We start from the raw sequence: 20,621 nt of genomic DNA on the forward strand, positions 1-20,621 counted from the left end.
GTTGGGTCACAGGGAGTAGGGAGGCCTGAGGAAAGAGAGAGAGAGAGACAGGAATGGCCAGTTGGTGAACATCTAACACCGATTAAGTTTGCTATCTTACATGAGCATGGTTCATAGTGCCCCAGAACAATTATCATAGTAATATCAAATATCAGTGATCACAGATTGCCTTAACAGATATAATCACAACGAAAAAGTCTGAAGTATTTCCAGAGTTACCAACACGTGACACAGAGATATGAAGACAGCACACGCTTTTAGAAAAACGGCACGGATAGACTTGCTCAATGTAGGACTGTCAGAAATCTTCAGTTGGAAAAAAAAATGCAGTATCTTTGAAGCACAATAAAGCAAGGGGCAATAAAACAAAGCGTGCTTGTGTACGTATCATAAGTATGTCTACACAGTACTTGATTCTGTTGAGGAAATTTGAACATTGCCTGTATAACTATTTTAAAATTATGAGGTTTTAAAAGATGTGATAAAGGAATTAAAAAGACTCTTTATATTTTAGAGCTATATGCTGAAATATTTTCAAATAAAATATAATATCTGGGATAGTTCTAAAATAATCTAGGGTGGAGAGTTAATAGAACAGATGAAAAAAGATTCATTAAGTTGATAATTATTTAATCTGTGTGACAGGTACGTGAGGATTTATGATAGTATTCTCTCTACAGTTGTATATGTTCAAAGTGTTTTATCATAAAAAATATGGACAAAAAAATGACCAATTATATTTTTAAAAGGTAAACATTCACTTCCAACCAAGAGAGAATAAAAAGGACGAGAATTATCTTCCCACTGGAAACAACCATATAAAATATATGAAACAATGGGTTATAGACACTGAACATCAAACAACGAAAGAGATGGGAAACAAATAAAGGTGTTCTACATTTGCCACGCTTACTGTCTTTAAAGAGTTTCCAAGCCACTATGCAGAGAAGGGAAAGCAGACCAAGTCCAGATGACTACTGAGTTCAGAACACAAAGATGAGCATCGATGGAGATCTTGGCAGCTTGAGTTCATAGAGCAGAGTGCTGGGGAGGTAACTGTCCAGGGGAGAGCCACGAAGATCTGCCGAGGGTCTCTCCTTAGTGTGAAGCAAACTACTGATCAGCGTGTTTACATGATGGAACTACTAGCAAATGAACAACTGAACATTTACATTTTAAAATATCATTTACAATAGCATCAAAAATATGAATTACTTAAAAATAAATCAGAAAAAATGTGTAAGACCCACACACTGAAAACTGCAAAACACTGCCAAAGAAATCAAAAACCTAAACAAACGAAGCAGTGTTATATTCATAGAGAGAAAGATTGAAATATGTTATGAAGTCAATTTTCCGTAAATGTATCTATAGGCTCAACACAATACCAATAAAAATCCCAACTTTTTTATGCCTACATCAAAAAGTCTGGTAGAGCACAAATAGACAATCTAAGGTTACACCTCAAGGAACTAGAGAAACAAGAATAAACCATACCCAAACCCAGCAGAAGAAAATAAATAACCAAGATCAGAGCAGAACTAAATGAAATTGAAACAAAAAAAAAGTCCACAAAAGATAAATTAAACAAAAAGCTGGTTCTTTGAAAAGATAAATAAAATTGATGGACCATTAGTGAGATTAACCAAGAAAAGAAGACAGAAGATCCAAATAAGCTCAATTAGAAACAAAATGGGAGATATTACAACTGATAACACAGAAATGCAAAAGATCATTCAAGGATACTATGAACACCTATATGGAAATAAACTAGAAAACCTAGAGGAGATGGATAAATTCCTGGAAATATACAACCCTCCTAGGTTAAACCAGGAAAAATGTGAACAGACCAATAACAAGCAGCAAGATTAAAATGGTATTTAAAAAGTTACCAAGAAAAAAAAAGTCCAGGACCAGACGGGTTCACAGCTGAATTCCATCAGACATTCAAAGAAAAATTGGTATCAATTCTATTGACACTATTCCACAGGATAGAGAAAGAGGAAATCCTCCCTAAATCATTTTTTGAAGCCAGTATCACCCTAATACCAAAACCAGGGAACAACATAACAAAAAAAGAAAACCACAGACCAATGTCCCTGATGAACATAGATGCAAAAATCCTCAACAAAATACTAGCTAACTGTCCAGCAGCATATCAAAAAGATAATCCACCATGATCAAGTGGGTTTCATACCAAGAATGCAGGGATGATTTAACATCCACAAGTCAATAAATGTGATACACCACATAAAGAAAATTGAAAACAAAATCACATGATCATCTCAATAGATGCATAAAAAGCATTTGACAAAATCCAGCATCCCTTTATTATTAAAACCCTCAGCAAAATTGGCATAGAAGGGACACACCTTAAGGTAATAAAAGCCACCTATGACAAATCCACAGCTAACATTATACTGAATGGGGAAAAGTTGAAAGCATTTCCCCTGAGAACTGGAATGAGACAAGGATGCCCACATTCACCACTTCTATTCAACATAATATTGGAAGTTCTAGCCAGGACAATCAGACAAGAGAAGGAAATAAAGGGCATCCAAATCAGTAAAGAGGAAGTCAAACTGTTGCTGTTCATTGATGATATGATAGTATACCAAGAAAACCCTAAAGGCTCATCCAAAAAGCTCCTAGAACTGGTTAATGAATTCAGCAAAGTTTCAGGATACAAAATTAATGTATACAAATCACTAGTTCTGCTAGACACCAACAGTGACCAAGCTGAGAAAAAAAGTCAAGAATGCAACCTCTTTTCTAATAGCTGCAAAATACAATAAAATACTTAGAAATACGCCTAAACAAAGAGGTGAATGACCTCTATAAGGAAAACTACAAAACACTGCTGAAAAATTATAAACGATACAAACAAATGGAAATATGTCCCATGCTCATGGATGGGTAGAATCAATATTGTAAAAATGACCATACTGCCAAAATTAATCTACAAATTCAATGCAATTCCCATGAAAATACCATCATCATTCTTGACAGAACTAGAAAAAATAATCCTAAAAAACATATGGAGCCAAAAAAGAGCCTGCATAGCCAAAGCAAGACAAAGCAAAAAGAACAAATCTGGAGGCATCACATTACCCAACTTCAAACTATACTATAAGACCACAGTCACCAAAACAGCATGGTACTAGTATAAAAATGGGGATATAGACCAATGGAACACAATAGAGAACTTAGAAATAAAGTCAAACACTTACAGCCAACTGATCTTTGACAAAGTGAACACAAACAAGTGGGGAAAGGTCACCCTAGTCAACAAATGGTGTTGGGATAATTGGCAAGCCACATGTAGAGAATGAAACTGAATCCTCTTCTCTCACCTTATAAAAAATCAACTCAAGATGGATCAAAGGCTTAAATCTAAGACTTGATACCATAACAATCCTAGAAGATAGCATTAGAAAAATTCTTCTAGACATTGGCTTAGCCAAAGACTTCATAACAAGAACCCAAAAGCAAATGCAAATAAATAAATAAAGATAAATGCATGGTACTTAATTAATTAAACTGAAAAGCTTCTGCACAGCAAAAGAAATAACCAGCAGAATAAACAGAACATCCACAGAGTGGGAGAAAATCTTTGCAATCTATACTTCTGTTGAAGGACTAATACCCAGAATCTACGAGGAACCCAAACAAATCAGCAAGAAAAAAACAAACAATGCCATCAAAAATTGGGCTAAGAACATGAATAGACAACTCTTGAAAGAAGATATAAAGATGGCCAAGAAACATATGAAAAAGTGCTCAGCATCACTAATGATCAGGGAAATGCGAATCAAAACCACAATGCGATATCACCTTACTCCCACAAGAACGGCCATAATCAAAAAATCAAAAAATAAGAGATGCTCACGAGGATGTGGTGAAAAGGAACACTTTTACACTGTTGGTGGGAATGTAAACTAGTAAAACTGCTATGGAAAACACTATGGAGATTCCTTAAAGAACTAAAAGTAAATCTACCATTTGATCCAGCAATTCCACTCCTGAGTATCTACCCAGAGGAAAATAAGTCATTATATGAAAAAGATACTTGCATGTGCATGTCTAGAGCAGCACAATTTGTAACTGCAAAAATATGGAACAAGCCCAAATGCCCATCAATCTATGAGTGGATAAAGAAAATGTGGCATATATGTAACATGGAATACCATACAGACATAAAAAATGAAATAATGGCATTTGCAGCAACCTGGATGAAATTGGAGACTATTATTCTAAGCGAAGTAACTCAGGAATGGAAAACCAAACATCATATGTTCTCACTCATAAGTGGGAGCTAAGCTATGAGGACACAAAGGCATAAGAATGACACAATGCACTTTGGAGATTCAGGGGAAAGGGTGGAAGGGGAGTGAAAGATAAAAGAGTACACACTGGGTGCAGTGTACACTGCTCAGGTGATGGCTGCACCAAAATCTCAGAAATCACCACGAAAGAACTTATTCATATACCAAAATAAATAAATAATTTTTAACCAGGATAAAAACTTATATTCCCCTTAAAAATATTTTATTTCCTTTAATTGGTTGGTTACATCACTAGAGCATGTTTTGAACTTTATACTCTACATATGTATATAATATAAACAAGCCTGAAATAGATGCCAGAAAGGGTTATAATACAAAAACACGTACATATTTCCACAATTTAGAATACACTTACCAGTTTCAGTAATTGCATAACCTGTATCACTGCACTTATGGCTAAACACTGGTAACCCAGCCAGGTGTAGAGCATTTTTGTGTTTTTCAGAATGTATTACAAATTATTATTATTTTAAAACAGAGCTACATTTTAAGTGTGTGCAGATGTGAATTTTGGCTTACAGAACTGTTTTTAATGTTCATCTATGGTATTTTCTTGGCAAAGAAAATCGACATTTGTTCCCACTGCATGACTTTAACAGACAGATCAGTAGACATCTTAGGAATACTCTAAGGAAGCAACCCCAGGTTATGGAAAATATCTCATAAAACATTGGCATCTTTGAATCTTATTTGTGACCATTGTTTATGTTATTGTACATTTCATATTAGTACTGAATGAGGAATTCTAACAGATTTTTAAATGAGCTTCTAAAGATTTACAAACTTAAGGCTGTATTTCTATAAATTATTGTAATTCTAAAGAAACCCCAGCATTTTTTAAAGAAATTGACAGGTTGAGTTCAAAAGTCATATGGAAACCCAAAGGGCTCAATAGTGTCAAAATAACTCTAAAAGAGAAGAGCAAAACTGTAGGACTAACATTACCCTATTTCAAGACTTATTATAAAGCAACTTTGTATGGTATTGCTATAAAAAAGCAAATAGGTCAATAAAATTGGGTAGGAAATCAAGAAATAGATCCACTTATATGTGAACAATTGATTTTTGACAAAAGGTGAAAAGTTAATTCAGTGGAGAAAAGATAATCTTTTCAACAAACAGTATTGGAACATTTGGATATCTGTCTGCAAAAAATGACCCTCAATCGAAAAAAAACAAAAACAAAATTCAAAATGTAATATAGAACTACATGTAAACCCTAAAACTCTGAAAGACAATACAGAAAATCATGGTGACCTTAACAAAATATCTTAGAAATTACATCAAAAGCATGATCCACAATTGAAAACATTGATAAACTGGACTTTAACAAAAATAAAAATGTCTGCTCTTTGAAAAACACTGTAAAGAGAATGGGAAGGTAAGTCATAGACTGAGAGAAAATATTTGCAAATCATTTATCTGATAAAGGACTTGTATCCAAAATGTAGAATAAACTCTCAATTTTAATAATAAAAATAATCTAATAAACAACAGATTTGAACAAATACTTCACCAAACAAGGTATATGAGCAGCAGATAAGCATTTGAAAAGATGTTCAATGCCATTAGTCATTAGGGAAACAAATTAAAACAACGATGAGATACTACCACACACCAAAGTGGCCAAAATTAAAATGACTAACCATACCAAGTGTTGTCAAGAATGTGGAGCACCTGGAACTCTCATACACTGCTCGTGTAAAACGGCACCACTGCGTTGGACAAAAGATTGGCGGTTTCTTAAAATGTTAAATATCTATCTAGTACATGACCCAGCTGTTCTATAGCTAGGTATTTTCCCATAAGAAATGAAAGAGCATTTCTATACACGGCTTGTATCTAAATGATCATAACACCATTCCTTGGAATAGCCAAAGACTGGAACCCAAATATGCATCAATAGGTGAATGGATGAACAAACTAGTATGTCCATACACTGAGATAGCCTCAGAAATAAAAGGAATCAACGATTGATACACTTAAAAAAATGGATAAATCCCAAAATAACTATGAACTTTGATCCCCCCAAAATTAACCAAAAATATATTATAAAAGACCCAAAGAATACATACTGTAAAATACCATTTATGTATAATATTGAGCCTGGAAATGAATCTACAGTGACAGAAAGCTGATAAATGATTGCCTGAGGGATGGGGGAGGTGGGAGGAAGCGGGAGAGAAAAAAACTAGAAACAGGAACAAGGCAACTTTTGGGAGTGATGAATGGTCATTACCTTGAGGATTATGATAGTTTCACGGGAATATACATATGCCAAACTTATCAAATTCTACACTATAAGTATGTTAAGTTTACCAAATGTTAATTCCACCCCAATAAAGTAGTTTTTTTGTTTGTTTGTTTTGTTTTGTTTTGTTTTTGAGAAGGAGTCTCGCTCTGTCACCCAGGCTGGAGTGCAGTGGCGCGATCTCGGCTCACTGCAAGCTCTGCCTCCCGGGTTCATGCCATTCTCCTGCCTCAGCCTCCCGAATAGCTGGGACTACAGGCGCTCGCCACCACGCCCGGCTAATTTTTTGTATTTTTAGTAGAGACAGGGTTTCACCGTGTTAGCCAGGATCGTCTCAATCTCCTGACCTCGTGATCAGCCCGCCTCGGCCTCCCAAAGTGCTGGGATTACAGGCGTGAGCCATCGCACCCGGTCTAAAGTAGTTTTTAAGGTAAAAAAAAAAAATCTTAAGTTCCTCATCCCTTTGAACAAATGCCTAAGGAGAAATGAATATGAAGATGGGAATAACAGCAGCAATCAGAAATACAAATTTAAATTCTTTTCTGATTCCATGTGAATAGCATATAGATCTAAAATAATGGAACTTACCTTTTCTCCCACATACAGAGACCGTAATGCTATTATGTGACTCGACGAGATGGTGGAGTTTTACAGATTGCTGAAAAAGAAGGAAAAATGGAAAAGTCTTATCTATTTGAGCATAGTTTCTAGGTATTATTAAGGTGCTAGGCTTCTTTAAAGATAGAGCACTGTCTTACTGCCAGTTGAATGGAATGTACTGGCTAAAAACAAAGGACTAAGTACTCATTATTTAATTGAAAAAGCATCCAACTTCTAGTGCTCTTCACCCAGCAATAAGTATGTTTTCTTCAGCAGAAAGGAATTTCCCAGCATGCTCTTTCCACTCAGAAGAGTTTTTGACACTGAACTCCAGCCTGGGCGACAGAACAAGACTCTGTCTCAAAATAAATAAATAAATAAATAAATAAATAAATAAATAAGGAGTATGGTGGTTCCTGCTACTTCCTCATAATATTTGCTGTTCTAATACATGAAATATGTGGGATATTGAGAGTGAGTCAGTAATAGAAACAAACAAAAAACACAATTATATTTGATTCCACATTATTAGGAAACTATTGTGTAAAAGACCTTCTACTTGATTCTGGGGGTTAAAACTCCCAGTCATTTAGTGTGTCCATTTTGTCGTCCTGATTTTGTCATTTAAGATACTTCCTAAATTCCCTAGCTTCAAATTATTTGCGAATCTGATAAATATGTTCTAAAAATGATTAACAGAATAAGCCAATGTCAAAAAGACAGGGTGTTCTGCTTTTGAGTAACTCATTCTTTTACCAATTTGTGCATTAATCAACAAACATTTATTGAGCAAATTTTAATATTTCAGGAATAGAATGAACAAAAGAGATATGGTTCTTAACACCAAGAAATTTACAGCCTACTGAGAAAAGTAGGTTTTAATCAAGTAACTACATATATAAATGTATAATGACAAACAGGAATAAGAAGAAAAAATAAAGTACTTTTGGATCATTTATAGCAAAGGGAATCAATCAGGAGAAATCTCCCCTGAAGAAGTGACATTGAACCTAAGATCTGAGTAGGAGTTATTTAGTCAAGGGGTAAGGGCAAATCATGAAGATGAAAAAAAAATGGACAATTCCAGGTGACATATCGAAATGTTCTGAGGTTCGAAAAAAAGAGTATGTTTCAGGAAACAAAAAGCCTAGTGCATCTGGAAGGCAGAAAGCAAGGGAGATGCTGGGTAAATGAAGGCAGGAGAAATAAGTCAAAGCAAAAAAAGAGTATGTTTCAGGAAACAAAAAGCCTAGTGCATCTGGAAGGCAGAAAGCAAGGGAGATGCTGGGTGAATGAAGGCAGGAGAAATAAGTCAAAGCAGCAGTTACACGTACAGGTAGAGCAGCAGTTACACGTACAGGTGGAGCAGCAGTTACACGTACAGGTGGAGCAGCAGTCCTTAGAGAGTGGCCTGAGGATTCCTGGGGGTTTTTAGGAATGTCCCACAGGGGCTGAGCAGGTATACTCTTTTCATAATGGCACTAAGGTGTTAATTGCCTTTTAGCATCTTATTCTCACACAAGTGTACAGTGGAGACGTCCAGAGGCTGAGTGGTGTTTAATATCACAAGAGACTAAATGCAGAAGCAGTTATGAAAATCCAATTGTCAGAAATAAAAAAAGAAATACGATTATCAAAGTATTAAAATCAATTGATATAGAAATTTTTTAAAAGACTGCCACAGTCTGAATGTGACCCAAAATTCGTATGTTGAAATCCTAGCCCCCAAGATGATGATATTAGGAGAAGGGGCCTTTGAAAGGTGATTAGGTCATGAATAATTTCAGTGCCCTTATAGAAGAGGCCCAGGAGAGACGCCTTGTCTCTTTCACCATGTGAGGATGCAATAGGAAGGTACCATCTCTGAATCCAGAAGAGAGATCTCACCAGACACTGAATCTGCTGGTGTCTTGATCTTGAACTTTCCAGCCTCCATAACTAAAGAAATAAATTCTGTTGCTTATAAGCCAAAAAAAAAAAAAGAAAATCCAATTGTCTTCTATTAAACCAAACATAAAATAGATTGCAAAAATGTAAAATAATGCCATTCTCCTGCTAAATTATTTTTATTTCAGAAAATACAGTTGTCTTTAAATATATATGTATATATAAATATGTTATTATTATTTTAAATTAATGAATATTTTATGATTCTGAGTTTTAATTCTTAATTTGGTAAATACCAAATGTTTAAAAGATAAAAACTCTTAGAGATCCTCAGTGATTTTTAAGAGTTTAAAGAGCTCTAGAAACTAAAAAGTTTGTGAACCTCCAGGGGAAGCTTTAAAGTCTGCGATGAGATTTAGAAGTTTATTGTAAGAGCAATGGGAATATTTTGAAGCATTTTAGTGATAAAAGCATGTAAATAATCATATTCTTCAAGAATGATGTATGGAGGCCAGATGGGAGGTGATTGCAAGGTAGAAAATTACGCTAACTTGAACCATAATAGTGGTAGGGTGGAAAACAGTGAAGGATGCCAGGGGATATTTAGGAAGGAAAAATCAAAGGACTTTCTGTGTAGTTGAAGGGGAAGAAGAGAGAAAGTTTCAAGGTTGGCAACCAGATTTCTGGCTTGTGCAACAGAATGGTCAGCAGTATCTGCTACCACATCAGATAAACCTAAGTGCAGATTTGAGGAGAAGAGTTCTTGAGTTTTATGTCGAAAGTGTTGAATTTAAGGTAATTTTTTGATATTAAGGTGGGGATATCAAATAGGTTGTTGAAGCTATGAGTCTGCAACTGAAAAGAGATATCTGGATTTGAGATACATATACAAATTTGAAAGCTATTAGCATATGCCTTTAGAAGTCATTGGCATGTACAGCTATAAAAATAATGAAGAATCTTTTATGTACTTACATGAAAAGATCCTCAAGATATATTAATAGTAATTTTTTAAATAGCAAGTTAGAAAATAATGTAATTATGCTACCACTTACATAAGAAAAAAAGAAAGTACATATATTTGCTTCATTTGCCTAAAAACTGTTTTGGAAGATTACACAAGAAACTAATGTAAGCAGTCGGCCAAGTGGAGTGGGAGAGAAAAATGGAGCCTTTACATTAAATGCATTTTCATGTTGTTTTGACTTTGGAACACTCATTTTTTAAAAGTCAGATAGAGAAGGATGAGCTATCAAAAGAGAACGGAAAAGAGCAACTGGAGAGGATGGAGAGTGTGTTGTCCCTGAAGCCAGGGAAAAGAGTGCTTCAGAAAGAATGGAGCAGTTAACTGTGTCAAATCCAACTGAGAGGTTTAGCGATATCGGTACCGGGGGAAAAAAAAATATCCACTGCAGGGGGACCATAACATTAGTAAGCAAAACACCAAGAACCCAATAAAAATTAATAAAGGACTCAAACAGTTCCCAGTCAAAGAAATGCAAATGGCTTAAAGTGTGAAGAAATGCTCAACTCGTAATGGAAAACGTGATTAGAGTTACTGAATTCTATTTTCACTTATATTGGCAAAGATAAGAAAAACACTTATCTACTGTTGTAAGGAATGTAAATTGGTATTACTTTTTTATATACATAGAGAGACGAGGTCTCACTATGTTGCTCAGGCTGGTTTGAACTGCTGGGTCTAAGCCATCCTGCCACTTCAGCCTCCCAAAATTCTGGGATTACAGGTGTGAGCCTCCACACCTGGCCAGTATTACTTTTTAAAGAGGCATTTTGATAACATGTGTTAAAATAGTGTGCCTAGCTTATGACTAGGTAATTTCAATTGCAGAAATTTTCTATCTCTATATCAATACAGATATTTATAAGCATATATACTTGTTATATACATATGTATATGTATGTAATATGTGTGCATATGTATATGTATATATAGATGCATGAAAAGATATATGTGCAAGGATGTTCTTGCAGCATTGTCTTAGTAGCAAAAGACTAGAAACAACCAAATACATATCAACATTGGACTGGTTAAAAATTACGGTACACCTAGAGAAAATGTATTTGTGCAGATGCAGAAAGATATTTAGGATATAATAGGTTCAAGTTCAAGTGGAGGCTGGGCACGGTGGCTCACGCCTGTAATCCCAGCACTTTGGTAGGCTGAGGTGGGTGGATCACTGGAGGTCAGGAGATCAACACCATCCAGACCAACATGGTGAAACCCCATCTCGACTAAAAATACAAAAATTAGCTGGGTGTGGTGGCACATGCCTGTAATCCCAGCTACTTAGGCGGCTGAGGCAGGAGAATTGCTTGAACCTAGGAGGCAGAGGTTGCAGTGAGCCAAGATCACACCATTGCACTCCAGCCTGGGTGACAAAAGCAAAACTCCATCTCAAAAATAAATAAATAAATAAAATTCAAGTGCAGAACAGTACACATAGAATATATTCATTCTGTTAAACAAATTAATGCATATGCATTTAATATAACTAAAAGTATACAGAAAATATGGTCCTAGTGGATGTATCTTGAAAGAGGACCTGAACACTGGGAAGGTTTCCCAGCAGGAGGGAGCCTTAATTTTTATTCACACTCTTTTGTTCAGTTTGAATTTTATTTTTATCATAGCCATATATTGCCCTTTCTGTTAAGGAAAAAAACAGCTAATTTTAAAAGAACTTTTTAAATTTTAAAATGATCTATGGGCTTTGGGATCACAGTGGCAACTTTAACAAGATTTGTTTAAATGGAGTCATGAGGGAGGAAGACATGTCGGCATGAGTGAAAAGTAAGAGGAAGATGAGTAAGTAATGATAACAGACACAAAGACTCTAGAAGTTTTACTGTGAATGGAAGAAGAGTGATATAGTAGTAGCTGAAGGCAGAAGCACGGTCAAGAGAAGAAATTGTTTTGTTTGTTTGAGTTTTGTTTTTAAGTTGGGAGAACTTGAGAATGTTAAAAGTTGATGGGAAGGCTCTTGAGGAGAGAAGAGAGGAGTCATTCATGGACTGCACAAGCACCCCAGGAAGGTGGGAGCGGATGGTCTCTCAAGCACTGGTGAAGGGCACTTCCTTCACTGGAATGAGAGTTCAGGGAAGGAGGGGGCTGCGGAGATGAGTCATTTGGCACTCGGAAAGTGGGGAGTTGGGCAATTTTCTGTCTTATGGCTTCCATCTTTTTTTGTGAAATAGTGATATCTGCTGAATTAAAGAAAGAGTGGAATATGAGAAGATGGGCGTCTCAGACACCAGAGGACAGAGATGGCTTGAAACCTTAATTTCAGAGAACGGAAGAGCACCTTGATTAGAGATGAACAGAAGCCTTGTCCGGATGAGGTTGGCATTCATGGATTTATAGTGCAACCAACCAATCTGTTCTATGTAATTTTTTTTCCCAACAGTATCTAGAAACCTGGTGTAGGCATAAAGAAAGTCAGGAGTTGGACTGGGGCCTTGACAAATGAGTACCAGCCAAACATAAACAGCAAAGGAGTTTATATTAAATAGACTCCTCCACCTTCCAGCTCTCTGCCACCATCCTCAAGTCCCATTAGTATTCTCTACATAAATTTTTTCACATATTCACAATTCATAAACCTTTGGATGTTGTTCTGGCTAATTAGTCTTGAGTAAATTAAAGAGGGAGGAAAAATAACTTCAAAGGTTAGGGATTGGAATGGGAGGAAAGGGAAAGGACTAAATTGTTGAACACTGGTTACTGTGCTAGGTATTTACAAACTTGCTCTCATTTACTACGGAGTACGAAGTGACTATTTCCTGATTCTCCTTTCTAACAAATTTTTAATAAAGTCATTATCCTTCCCTTTATGAAACCATAGAATTAATAGAAAAACTCACCTCTCTGAGATCATATACTGTCAAAGATATGGAAATTATGGACATGATTATGATGGCAAAAGCATATTCCTTATAGTCTTCACTAAACCACAAACAGACACTGAAGAGTTGAAATATATAAAATGGATTTAGAACCTGTTGGCAGACATAAAAACAGGAAGACAAGGGAGATTTTTAGGCTTCACACTTAGCTCTTTATTTGCTTGTTTTCATAATCATCTTCATGACATACATCATCCCACACAATATTCTTATTATATTTATTTGGCAATTGACATGTGCCAGACACCGCTCTAAGCAACTTTACTTGAATTTTCTCATTGAATTCCCACAGTTACCTTATTAACCAGAAGTTGTTACTTATCTCCTTTGTAATGATAAAGAAACTGAACCTTAGAGCTTGAGAAATACGTCCAAAGTCATGCGACTATGATTGCCACAGACCCAAGACTTAAACACAGGGAATCTGACCCCAGAGCACTTACTTTTAATCACTGCCTCACTTTATAACTTACAAAGTAGTGTCTCATGTATTGACATGTCGGCCATCACAATAGTTATTTAAGGAGTAGATGTTGTCACCTCCTGTCTACATTTACTGGCCTTCAGAAAGGTGAAGTATTAGTTCAGGTTTATAAAGTTAAAATACTTTCTAGTCTCTTCTTCTCTATGATATAACACCTGCCATATTTGAAGTCATTAAGGAACTTGATTAATGGGTGAGTTGAAGACTGCATGTTCTCATAAGTAGAGAGCTGTGCTGAAAGCAGTAAGCTGTAATAGAGCATCTAGAACACTGTGCGAGAGAGTAGCTGTTAACTTCAACAGCTTTAATTCTGCTTTGGTCAAAAACATGCTGTGCCTTTACTTAAATTCCCCCTAGCTGGTTTCCCTCTCTCTAAAACAGGAATGGCAAACCTTTCTTCTGGTTAGAAAGGCAGCACACAGAAACATTCCCTATTGGTTTGTTTTACTTTCTTTCATGCTTGACGGCTTGCTGGAAATATTTTAAAAGTACCTGAAGTTTAGTAAGCTTTTTTTAAGGCAAGGAGGAGTCGAGAGAGAGCACAGGGAAGCCAGAGGACAGCTAGAGGGGCTATGGTTTGATAATAATCGCTGTAAAGTGAAACAATGATGAGCTCAGTGATAGGGTCCAAAAGGAAAATTTCATCTTATACCTTGAGATCAGCAGTACTAAGAAGGATGAATAAATGGGTTTTTTTCTTCCTACAATTTTAGGCACCAAGGAAATTGTATCTGTTACCTAACAAAAGGATTAGCTTAAAAAAAATTGAGTTTCACGAAGTTAAAACAAGTTAAGCAGCATAGTATTAAAAAAGAAAAGAAACATTATATTCATCCAGCCATTAAATGGTAAATAAGTACAACGAGTTTCACACCCTATATTGCATAAGGCAATGTGCAAAAGAACCACTTGAAGAAAAAGAGTAAGCAAGAGATATGAGGATAATATGCTTGGCATACTTTCAAAATATACTCTATATGAAGTTACTTATTAACAATTAGCACTCCTGATTATTTCACTAGAGCCAAACTTCCTTATTTTCTGTCCAACACCAAGAGAAAATGCTGGAGAAATTACCTCCTTGATGAGCAGTTTCCAAATTGGTGTAACTTCAACATCAATAGTATTAGGCCCACATATTAACCTCCTATAGAAAGAAATCACAGATCACTCTGTCACAAATAATAAAATTAAAACTGACTCCTCACCTATTCAGAAAAAGGTCTATTCCATGTTCACTTTCTCACTTGTGAGACCAACATAAGTCTCCCTTTTTAAATACCATTCTGATCCTTCTCAAAATAATGGGAGGTGAGGGTTCCCAGTTGCAAAAACGATAAATATGACCATATTGCTTCTAGAAGCATACTCTTTCCAAGGTCTAAATATTTTCCTAAATGGTATTTTGGGTATTTAATATTAAATATTGTCTCATTCAAGTACTTTCAGGATTGGCATGTTCCCAACTCTGTCTCTCCTCAATTCCGGTTTTATTACTGTAAGACAGTGAAGTAGTTAAGAGAAATTACTTTTATTGATAAGGAAATGCTGTTTCTACTTTCCTACCCCTATTTAGAAGTTCTGGAAAACTTCAGAATGTATTTTAATGTGAGTGGAAAGGCCCTGTGATCTCAAAAATAGCTCTACACACATAATTATTCAGCTTTTTGATTCAGTGTCTCTAAAACCCAGAGATGTGTTTCTTTGATTATGCAGAGGAAAGACATTTTATGAGTTATGTTACTGTTGAAAACACTAACCGCTTTCTCTGTGTCTTCCACCTCGATGCTCAGATTAAATAGCTTGGTCAAATGTATGAGAGAAGTGCTTCTCAAACTTTAATGTTTATATAGATCATGTGGTGATATTGTTTTGTTAAAATGAAGATTCTGATTCAATGGGATGAAAAGTGGTCTGAGATCCTTCATTTCTAACAAGCTCCCAGGTGATGCTGATTCTGCTAGGCTCTACATCTCTTCAAAGTACTAGAAATGGGGAAGGGGGAAGCATGTGAATCATAGAAACTTAGAACAGCAAGGCCTTTAAAGAGTCCTTCTACCCCTGTCTATGATTGGGAAACAAAGGTCCAGAGAGGAAAAGGTATTTGTTCAAAGCCCACAGACTCTTGACATACCAGTGCCCTCCCTAAACCTCTCTCCTCTGCCTAATAACTGATTTGGAAATGTGGAGTTACACATCTTGCATGGTGTTCTGCTGCTGCTCCATGGTTATTATTTAACTGCGTTATCATGGTCTAATATGTATTTCTTGATTTTAACCTAAAATGGCTCAACTTTATATTATAATAACCTTGAGAAACTTTGTATGGAGTAGAAAGAGCATTACATCTGCAGTCAGGAGTGTGGGACTCAGTTCTTTCGCTACTAATTCCCATCTGTGTGACCTCGTTCCGGCCATGAAACCCCTCTGAGCCTCAGATTTCTCATTTGTTGTGTGGAAATGGTGATAATGTCTGTTCTACCTGCCCCATAAGGTTGCTGTGAAGATGATGTAATATAATGTATGTGAAAGATTTAATTTAATAATACTAAATAGAGCATTACAATATTTTCTGATATTAATCCATTAAGATAACTATTTACTAGCTGTCTATTTGGCTAACTGATAATAATCCTTTTGAGCTAGATAGGCAATAATATGCTTGGTACCTAATCTCCTGTTCTTCTCTTGTCAAGCCTGATCCAAATTTTTGATGTATCTTGGCAGAACTGAGCCAGTCTTCCAAAGAGCTAAAATAATAATAATGAAAAGAACATATTTAACAATAATATTTTTGAGATAACATTTTTCTTCTTTGGCTGTACTCGCTAAAACAACTTACCCAATTTTCTGGAACTGTCCTTCTAAGTAGTTCCAAACATATCTTATTTTCTGCACTTTTATGCATCTCACCTGCAAAAGAAAAGTACTAAGAAAACCTCTAGTTTGAGGATCAGAGAATAAACAGCAACCCAGTGGCTAAAGAAGCATTTGTTTGAAAAGCAAAGATAAAACTCTAACATACTTATTTAAGATTTTATCCTTTTCTAATTTACCCTTTGCTTTTCTACCATACAAATGGTATTCTTTATTAGAAGTCATCATTCAATCAACATGTATCATGGACCTACTATATAGAAAAATATATATGAATAAAACTTAGTCTCTGCATTCTACTACTTTATAAACTAAGGAGGAAAAAATTCCAAAAAAAAGGCATACAGTCCAATATGTACCATGCCAAAAAATAAAAACATAATAACATAAAAAATACGATCTTGAAATGCTGTAGACGTAAAGAGAGAGAAGATGATGGAAGGCATCATGATGGAGATGATGTATGAGTTACAGTGTTGAAGGATTGGAAGACTTATACTCAGATGAGAAAATAGAAAGTATTTTAAAGAGATTGTTCACAAGTTAGTTTGGGGGAAGAAGGCAAGTGAGCACACCTGTTTGTAGAATGAAGAATGAAGCTAGAAAGGTAAACTGAAACCAAAGTATTGATACAGGAGTTAAGAAGAAATTACTTGGGCAGATAATGAGGCTACATAAGTCCTCGGTAAGGTTTTCTTTTTAATGAAAAGCAGTGCCCAGTCATTTTCCTTTCTAACATAAAAAGAGCCAACTATATGCTACCTCCAAAGAATCATTTAACTAGTAATAACATACAGAGACTGAAAATGAAAGAATGGAAGAAGACATTCCATGAAAATGGAAACCAGAAAAGAGTAGAAATAGTTATATCAGATAAGATACACTTAAAATGTAAACTATAAAAAGAGACAAAAAAGATCATTGCATAATGACAAAGGAGTCAACTCAGTAAGAGATTAACACTCATATGTATGCACCCAAATTGGAGCACCTAAATATATAAAGCAAATATTAATAAAACCAAAGGGAGAAATGGACTGAAATACAATGATAGTAAAAAATTTCAACACCTCACTCACGGCAAAGAACAAATCATTCAGACAGAAAATTAATGAAGAAATATCAAATCTAAACTACACTCTAGACCAAATGGACCTAATAGACACTTACAGAACATTCCACTCAACAGCTGCAGAATATACATTCTTCTCAACTGCTCATGGAACAGTCTCCAGAATAGATTATACATTAGGTCACAAAAAAGTCTTAACAAATTTTAAAATCATATCAAGTATTTTTTTCTGACTATAATAGTATAAAAGTAGAAATCACTAAGAAAGCAAGAAAAACTTCGGAAACTCTGCAAATACATACAAATTAAACAACATGCTCCTGAACAACCAATTGGTCAACAAAGAAATTAAAAGAGACATTCAAAATTTCTTGAGACAAGTGAAAATGAAAACACAGCTTACCAAAAACCTATGGGATACAGAAAAAGCAGTTCTAAGAGGACAATGTATAGCAGTAAACACCTATATACAAAAAAGAATGATCTCAAATACACAATCTAACATTGCACGTCAGGAAAAATGAGAACAAACTAAATCCAAAATTAATAGAAAGAAGGAAATAATAAAGATCAGAACACAGGTAAATAAAACGAGACAACAAAAGGTCAAAAAACCCAAAGAGCTGGATTTTTTAAAAGATAAACAAAATTAACAAATGTTTAGTCAGACTAAAGAAAAAAAGGGAAGACTCAAATAAAGTCAGAAATGAAAAAAGAGACATTACAAATGATAACAAAGGAATTAAAAAAGACCGTAGGAGATTATTATAAACAATTATATGCCAACAAGTTTGATAAATCTAGAAGAAATGGAAAAATTCCTGGACACATGTAAGCTACCAAGATTGAATCATGAAGAAATACAAAATGTGAACAGATGAATTAGCAATGAGATTGAATCAGTGATAAAAAGTCTTGCATCAAAGAAAAGCTCAGTACCTGATGGCTTCACTGCTGAATTCTACTAAACATTGAAAGAAGAATACCAATTCTACTCAGACTATTCCAGAAAATTGAAGAGAGGAAAATATTTCCAAATTAATATGCATCAGGTGATATGCACCACCCTGATAACAAAACTAGACAAGGGCACAACAAAAAAGAAAATCATATGTCAATATTCCTGACAAACCTAGAAGCAAAAATTGTCAACAAAATTAAAGTTAACAGCACATTAAAAAGATCATTCACCATGATCAAGTGGAATTCATCCCAGGATACAAGGATGATTCAACACATGCAAATGAATAAACATAAAATATCACATTAACAGAATGAAACACAAACACCATATGATCATTTGAACAAATACAGAAAAGCATTTGACAAAATTCAACATCCTTTCATGTTAAAAACTCAACAAAATAGATATAGAAGGAACGCACCTCAACACAATAAAAGCCATGCAAATCAACAGCTAATATCAAACAAAATTGGAAAATATTGAAAGTTTTTCCTCTAAGACCTAGAACAAGACAGGAATGCCTGTTTTCATCATTTTTATTCAACATACTACAGGAAGTCCTAGCCAGAGCAATTAGGCAAGAGAAAGAAGTAAAAGGCATCAAAATTGGAAAAGAACTTAAATTGCCCCTTTTTGCAGATTACATGATATCATATATAGAACGTCCTAAAGCCTCCACTAAAAAAAACTAATAAACAAATTCAGTAGGTTACAGAATACAAAATCAATGTATAAAAATCAGCAGCATTTCTATACACTAATAGCAAACTATCTGAAAAAGAAATCAAGAAGCTATCCCATTGGCAATGGCTACAAAAAAATAATAAAATACATAGGAATAAATTTAACCAAGGTCTTGAAAAATCTCTACACTGAAATCTACAAAACATTATTGCAAGAAATTGAAGAAGACAAAAATAATTGAAAAGATATTCCATTCTCATGGATTGAAAGAACTAATCTTATTAACAATGCCCATGCTATCAAAAGCAATGTACAGATTCAATTCAATTTCTATCAAAATACCAGTGATATTCTTCACAGGAATAGAAAAAACAATCCTAAAATTTGTATGAAACCACAAAAGACCCTGGATACCCAAAGCAAATAGAGCAAAAAGAGCAAAGCTAAAGGCATCATACTATCTGACTTCAAATTTTACTACAAAGCGATAGTAACTAAAACAGCATGGTGCTGGCAGAGAAATAGACATATAGACCAATGGAACCACATAGAGAAAACAGAAACGAATTCACACACTTGCAGCCAACTAGTTTTCAACAAAGGCGCCAAGAACACGCAATAGATAAAGGATAGTCTCCTTAATAAACAATGCTAAGATAGGCCCTGAGGCATAGTGGCTCATGCCTGTAATCCCAGCACTTTGGGACACTGAGACAGATGGATCACTTGAGGTCAGGAGTTTGAGACCAGCCTGGCCAACATAGCAAAACCATGTCTCTACTAAAAGTACAAAAGTTAGCTGGGCATGGTGGTGGGTGCCTGTAATCCCAGCTGCTCAGGAGGCTGAGGTAGGAGAATCGCTTGGACCTGGGAGGCCGAGGTTGCAGTAAGCCGAGATCGTGCCACTGCACCCCAGCCTGGGAGACAGGGCACGACTCTGTCTCAAAATACATAAATAAATAAATAAATAAATAAATAAATAAATAAATAAATAAAACTGAGAAACCTGGCAATCCACATGCAGAAGAATGAAGCTAGACCCCTGTATCTTAGCATACACAAAACTCAACTTGAAATAGATTAAAGACTTAAATGGAAGATGGGAAATGATAAAACTACTAAAAGAAAATATAGGGGAAACGTTTCATGACATTGGGTCTGGGATAAGACCCAAAAAGTGCAAGCTACCCCAAAACAAAAATAGGCAAATGAAATTACATCAAGCTAAAAGTTTCTATACAGCAAAGGAAATAACTAACCAAGTGAAAAGACAACCTACAGAATGGAAGAAAATATTTGCGAACTGTGCATCTGACAAGGGGTTAATATCCAGAATACATAAGGAACTCAAAAAACTCAAGAGCAACAAAACAACTATTTGATAGAAAATGGGCAAAAGACCTAAACAGACATTTTTCAAAAGAAGACACACAAATGGCTCACAGATAAATGAAAACATGCTCAACATCACTAATCATCAGGGAAATGCACGTCAAAACCACAGTGAGCTATCACCTCACTCCAGTTAG

General features: G+C 35.3%; 1 protein-coding gene across 2 annotated transcripts in view; it reads right to left on the reverse strand.

The window, feature by feature from the left end:
- ATP13A4 (ATPase 13A4) overlaps positions 1-20,621 on the reverse strand; it is a 194,833-nt gene that overhangs the window by 77,041 nt on the left and 97,171 nt on the right. For both annotated transcript variants that reach the window (XM_055110792.2, XM_034957912.3), the window contains 5 exons: positions 16,338-16,408; positions 16,165-16,245; positions 14,573-14,642; positions 12,970-13,104; positions 7,186-7,255 (listed from right to left, as the gene is read on the reverse strand). In XM_055110792.2, the coding sequence (XP_054966767.1) occupies positions 7,186-7,255; positions 12,970-13,104; positions 14,573-14,642; positions 16,165-16,245; positions 16,338-16,408 (427 nt within the window). The remainder of the gene's footprint in view (positions 1-7,185; positions 7,256-12,969; positions 13,105-14,572; positions 14,643-16,164; positions 16,246-16,337; positions 16,409-20,621) is intronic.

Source organism: Pan paniscus, chromosome 2 (genome assembly GCF_029289425.2).
Source record: "Pan paniscus chromosome 2, NHGRI_mPanPan1-v2.0_pri, whole genome shotgun sequence".
NCBI lineage: Eukaryota > Metazoa > Chordata > Mammalia > Primates > Hominidae > Pan > Pan paniscus.